At 46.3% G+C, this 6,000-nt stretch overlaps 1 protein-coding gene across 4 annotated transcripts in view; it reads left to right on the plus strand.

Annotated features, from left to right (window-relative positions):
• The window catches only part of FAM170A (family with sequence similarity 170 member A), a 30,598-nt gene extending 25,416 nt beyond the window's left edge, over positions 1–5,182 (plus strand). For 2 of the 4 annotated variants that reach the window (XR_004423468.1, XR_004423469.1), the window contains 3 exons: positions 3,328–4,108; positions 4,422–4,480; positions 5,079–5,182. Coding sequence is in view for 2 of the 4 variants with exons in the window: in XM_033109875.1 (XP_032965766.1) it covers positions 2,370–2,510; positions 3,328–4,108; positions 4,422–4,428 (929 nt within the window). In the remaining 2 variants the exon portion in view is untranslated. Of the gene's footprint in view, positions 1–2,369; positions 2,511–3,327; positions 4,109–4,421 lie in introns of all 4 variants that reach the window. The other 2 variants (XM_033109875.1, XM_033109874.1) reach the window with 2 other exon arrangements.
• The last annotated feature ends 818 nt before the right edge of the window (positions 5,183–6,000 follow it).

Here is a 6,000-nt window from a genome sequence, read left to right on the forward strand (position 1 = left end):
GGGATATAAAAGGGATCCATGAGTTGCACTGTGCGTTTTACAAAGAGGAAGGAGAAGCCCAATCAATTTAAAGGTCTTGTTGGACAATATCTTGAGCAGTGAAATGCTTGTTTGGAAGGAAATTGTTTGTCTAGCGATGGCACCATATTGAAAGCATGGAAATTTTATTCCTTCAGCAGGAAGGATTCACCAGTTGATCCGTGAGAGTTTGTGAATCCACAGGTGTGGGCTTCCCAGAGATCCAGGGACGGGACGGGCCTTCCAGAGACTGAGACTAGATGGATGAGGGTGAGAAATGTTGTCAGAGCCCTTCAGGGAGATCCACCCTCTGAGAGCCGTGCATGTACTTCCCAGCCACGTGGTGACTGCATGTATTACATGTGAGCGAGGGTCTTGCCCTGAGAAAGGCAGTGGTCGTATGGAGGAGACTGGACAGAATGGAGCCTACCCCAGAGGTCCAGCTGGAGGCTTCTGCCCCAAATTAGAGCCCAGCAGCTTCCTGGAAGCCTGGGACCCGAAGACTACAGGATGAGCCCTGGGAATGGAGGCCTGGACAGTAGGCAGATTTTCAGGCAGCAGCGGGGACAGGATGGGGGAGGCAATGCTTGTCCCTGCCCCTGACACTTCAGGATAGTCTTGTTTATGTGTTTGTTGTATGGGAGCCATGGGGAGGATGGCAATAGCGTGCTCATCAGACGTGTCGTCTGTGTGGTAAGGTTCCCGTCACCACGCCTGGACCTGGATGACTCTCAGTGCGTATAAGACTGTATACGGAATTCTTTTGAAGGATGTTCCATGCGGCAGTCACTCATACACACACGTGTACACTCCAATACAGAAAAAAAATTGCACATCTCCACACACAACTTCTTTATTAAACCACACTTAAAGCATATAAGTATATACACATGTCACTCCTGTACTATGTTCACATGCAACAAATGCATGTATTCTGTCCTCTCTTCCCACACCAAACTCTGGAGGATGTATATATGTCTCTATCAGTAGAGATATATATATTCTCAGCTCTCACACAAGAGCAGCTACCTTCAACTATCTCTACCGCTACAAGAACCAGTCACATGCATATACGCATAACATATTGTGTAGTAATACCAGACCCACTTTGCACAAACCATAAAAAAAAAAAAATTACAGATTTACCAACCCTTATCAGAGCTGTCAGATAAAATACAGGATGTCCAGTTAAATTGGAATTTGGAATAAATCACAAATAATTTTTTAGTATGAGTGTATCCCAAATATTGTGTGAGACATACTTACCAAAAATAAGTATGGCCCAAATATTGCATTGGAATATCTATACTAAATATTATTCATGGTTTATCTGAAATTCAAATTTAACTGGCATCCTGTATTTTTGTTTGCTAAATCTGGCAACCCCTATATGTTTACCACCAGCTGACATATGTGAGTATTTCCTGTATTTCTGTTTAGTGTCTGTCTTCCCTTGCTAGAAGGTTCAGCATTATCAGAACCTGGAATAGTGGAATAGTGCCTGATATATAGTAACTACTCACTGAATATTGTTGAATGAATGAATGAGTGAATTTACACCATACGTACAAACCATACCATATAATCAGGTTGTGTGTTTCACATTCCTGAGTTGTGCACACAGATATAAACACAGATAGACACATTTCCACCCTGTTCCCCACACCAAACACACATTTATCACAGACTTATCTGATACACATAACTTTTATGCTTTGACATATTGTATTTCCCCGAAAATAAGACCTAGCCGGACAATCAGCTGTAATGTGTCTTTTGGAGCAAAAAATTCATGTAAGACCCAGTATATTATATTACATTATATTTATATTATACTAATTATATTAATTATTATTATTATTTTTTAATTTATTGGGGTGACAATTGTTAGTAAAATTACATAGATTTCAGGTGTGCAATTCTGTATCACATCATCCATAAATCAAACTGTGTGTTCACCACCCTAATTATTTTAATTATATTATTATATTATATTATACTAAAGACCCGATCTCATATTATAAAATAAGACCGGGTAAAATAAGACTGAGTCTTATATTAATTTTTGCTCCAAAATACACATTAGAACTGATTGTCCGCTTAGGTCTTATTTGCGGGGAAATGTGGTATTCACAGTCACCACTGAGGCCTACATTCCTACAAGGATACTAACAAAGTACTTGTTGATTATAGTTATATATTGGAGTATCCACTGGGAACCAGACTCTAAGCCATGTGTATTCACTGCACCTGACGTATACTAGTCACTTAGTAAATATTTGTTGGACAGATGAATGAGTCACAAACATGCCCAACCCACCATATCTCTGAGGCTTTCATACCTTCCTCAGAAATCTCCAAGTCACAAGAAGATGCCCCCCAGCTTAAATCGACTGAAGTGGCCAAAGGCTGTGGCCCAGGGGTAGAGGAGGCATCCTCTGCCTCCGAATACTTCTCCTGTGTTTCTACTCCACGCAAACTCATCCATGGTGGTAAGGGTGCAGGGTTCCTTGGGTGCGGGGCTCCTTGGGTGCATGGCAGGAGATACATAGGTCCAAGCCTGAGGTTCACCGGAAATCCAGGGCAGTTGGAAGTGGTCAGGGCTCTGCAGAGGAGCCTGGGGAGGATGGCAGAGCTGTTAGGAGAGTGTGGATCTGAGCTCATTGTGGGAGAGTGTGAGTCCTGATGCTACCATGGTGTGGAAGTTCAGGGGCAGAGGCCAGGAAGAGCTTGGCTTGAGGCGGAGGGCAGAGGGACCAGATGAAACACTTTTGGGGACGTGTGAGCTCTGCCTTTGCCTGCTTTCAGAGAAGGCCAGAGCTCCTCAGCACGGCCCTTCACTTCAGCACAGGAGCAGGGCCATGAGCCCAGCCCACACACCTCACACACACAGACACACTCCATGCATACCCATTCTGAGCACACACACAGAACCCAAACTCGTGACCCACAAGGCCATTCTCCGACACCACAGCTCACATTCCACAAATAACACGCCAATGATAACACGAACTCACGTCCTTCTCATAACACACACATCCCTCTAACATCCCTCATACCATCGCCCTCACCACCATACTCCACACGCCTATGTACAGACACCCGTCCAATATCCCTACACACACCAATGAAAAGCCCACAGATGACACCACACACACTACCCCATAATATGAACAACAAACAGCAGGCTCATCGCACAACTACATCACACCACGGTCCCTCTCTCCTCTAATCTACATATCCATACTTGTTCCCACAGCTTCTGGCATGCCACGTGCACATTCTTACGTTTCTAATTTCCTTTCCCAGGAATCCGGAGATTACATCGAGACAGTCCCCAGCCTAGATCCCCCCCAGCCCAGGTTCAGGAACAAGGGGAGACTGCTCCCCTCTCACCACATGTATCCTTCTCGTCCCCTTCATCCTATAAGACCTGTGTGTCCTCTCTGTGTGTAAGCAAAGAGGGAAGGGGCCTGAAAATATACTACATGCAGGTACGAATGAAAAAGGGTGTGGCTGTCTCCTGGGACACAGAGCAAACCTCGGAGTCACTAGGAAAGCAGCCGAGGATGGAAGAGGTGAACCTTCCTGAGGACGTGCGAGTAGGTACTCCCCCCTCTGATGTATCCACCAGAAACCTCCTGTCTGACAGTGAGCCCAGCGGGGAGGAGAAAGAGCATGAAGAAAGAGCAGAGTCAGACAACCCACCAGGGTCCTCCACAGTTGAGGAGAGACCCAGGGCCAAGACACCTGACTGGCTGGTGACCGTGGAGACTGGCTTCAGGTGCATGGCCTGCTGCCGGGTCTTCTCCACCTTGGAGATCCTCCAGGAGCACGTACAGTTCGGGATCAGGGAGGGTTTCAGCTGCCATGTCTTCCATCTCACCATGGCTCAGCGGACAGGCAGTGTGGACTCAGAGAGTACCCAGGAGGAAGAGGAGGAGGAGAATGAGGAGGAAGAGGAGGAGGAAGAAGAGAAGCAAGAAGAAAAGGAGAAGGAGGAGGAGCAGCCCGCGGCAGAAGACCCTGATATGAAGAGGCCCTGGAGCCAATGTCCAGGCTTTGTGTTTCATTCTCCAAAGGACAGGAAGTGAGCAGGGATGGGTCTGCTGAGGGAACTGTACCTTCTCCAAGCCAGTACTGTCTCTCCAATCGAGGCCCATGCCTCAATAAGGGAAACCTGGGGGCTGTATCAGCTCAGGGAATTACGGAAGGGAGGGCAACTGGGCCAGAGAAGAGAAGCCCTTGCTTCTTACCCAAGCATTTTATAAAATCATGACTGGGTGGGAATTTATCCTGAGCTTTTCAGCTCCCACAGGAAGTTCTGAGAATTTTCAAGGGCTAACAGAGCACTTTTCCTCTTTAATTAAAAAGTGTCTTTCTCTGTTTTGGTTTCCACACAGCAACTGAGATTCATGGGCCAGAAGATCCTGGAAGATGGTGTGACCTTCTCTTGGGAAAGGTAAGGCCTGAGGTTGGCACAGTCTCCTAGGCCTACGTCATCAAGGCCCCGAGGAGCCTAAGGGAAGGGGCTGCAGAGCTGCACTGGGTTGCCTGGTGGCTCTGCAGCTGCATCAACTTGTAGGAGACCCAACGCTTCCAGGGAATTGACTTCCATGATTTGCACGAGAAAGTGGTGAGTTTTGATAGGAGTTCTCTCAGTGTGTCCACGATCGACTTCACTCTAAGAGGAAATAGTGCCAGCAGCCCTTCTCGGCAGAGAGAGCTCAGCACAACCTTGAGGACCAGGAGGGTCTGAAGAAAGGATAGGGGCCTTTGCAGGGCCAGAGGTTTAAGGGCTGAGAGTCTTTGGCCTGAGCTGGGATCTCACTGTGGCCCATATAGACCTCTGAGAGAAAGGGGAATGTGGAGAGGAAGATACATGAAAATGAGATCTGGGAATGGCCCAGAACCTTCATTTTGCTGTATTTGATCTGGAAATGGACTCATTGTGGTGTGCGTGGTTCTGAGCTTTAAGACAAAGTGAAAGGAAACTGACTAGTAGAGCTCATACTGCTTCTTGTCTCTTCCTGTGGCCTCATTTGTTTTCTCACGTCCAGGGAGAAGATAGGACCATCGAGATAGCAGCAGACAGAATACCAGTGGTATGAAGGAAGATGAAGGGACCAGTACTCAGTCTAACATATAAACATCATGTGAAATAAAGGCTGTTTTGCAAAACTTTCCTGGATACATTCTTTAATTAAATTTATCTATCTATCTATCTATCTATCTATCTATCTATCTATCTATCTATCTATCTATCTATCTATCTATCTATCATCTCTCTATCTATCGGCTATCATTCATCTATCTATCCCTCTATTAACTATTGATTCATCCATCATCTACATCCGTCTCTCTAGTGGTTTGTGAATGAGGTTTCCATAAGCACCAAAGATACTCACCATCCTATTCCAGTACCCAAGCTCCTGATTGATTCGGCTTCTGTGTGACTTTTCCAAGGCTCGATGCCACATTTTTCATGAGACCGTGACAAACTACATGGAGTTGAGATGAAGCTTTTGGAAGGTGGCAGGTGCTGTGCAAACCATGTCCGGTGGGTCCTGATTGACAGCACTAAGGAGGGAAACTTCAGAGGGCTGCAGGATGGCCTGCAGGATGGCCTGCAGGATGGCCTGCAGGATGGCCTGCAGGATGGCCTGCATGTCTCCCTAGGTCTGTCTGGCCTGGACCAGGGGCTATTAGCTGCAGCTTCACAAGGAAACACCAGGACAGAGGAAAATTTCTGTCTTGAAGGCTGTCCATGGAACCGGCTCCTCCTGAGATGGTGACACTTTTGTTACAGCACTCAAAAAGAGGCCATCTGACCACAATCAGGAATTTGGGGAGGAGATTGCTGTATTAGAAGTTTGAGCCAATGAGATCTGCTATTTCAAGTGCCGACATTAATATTTCAATCTGTACATAAATTCTTATTCTAGCCTGTCAAATTTGTGACCCCATCACCTCTGAACTTCA

Source organism: Rhinolophus ferrumequinum, chromosome 7 (genome assembly GCF_004115265.2).
Source record: "Rhinolophus ferrumequinum isolate MPI-CBG mRhiFer1 chromosome 7, mRhiFer1_v1.p, whole genome shotgun sequence".
Taxonomy (NCBI): Eukaryota; Metazoa; Chordata; class Mammalia; order Chiroptera; family Rhinolophidae; genus Rhinolophus; species Rhinolophus ferrumequinum.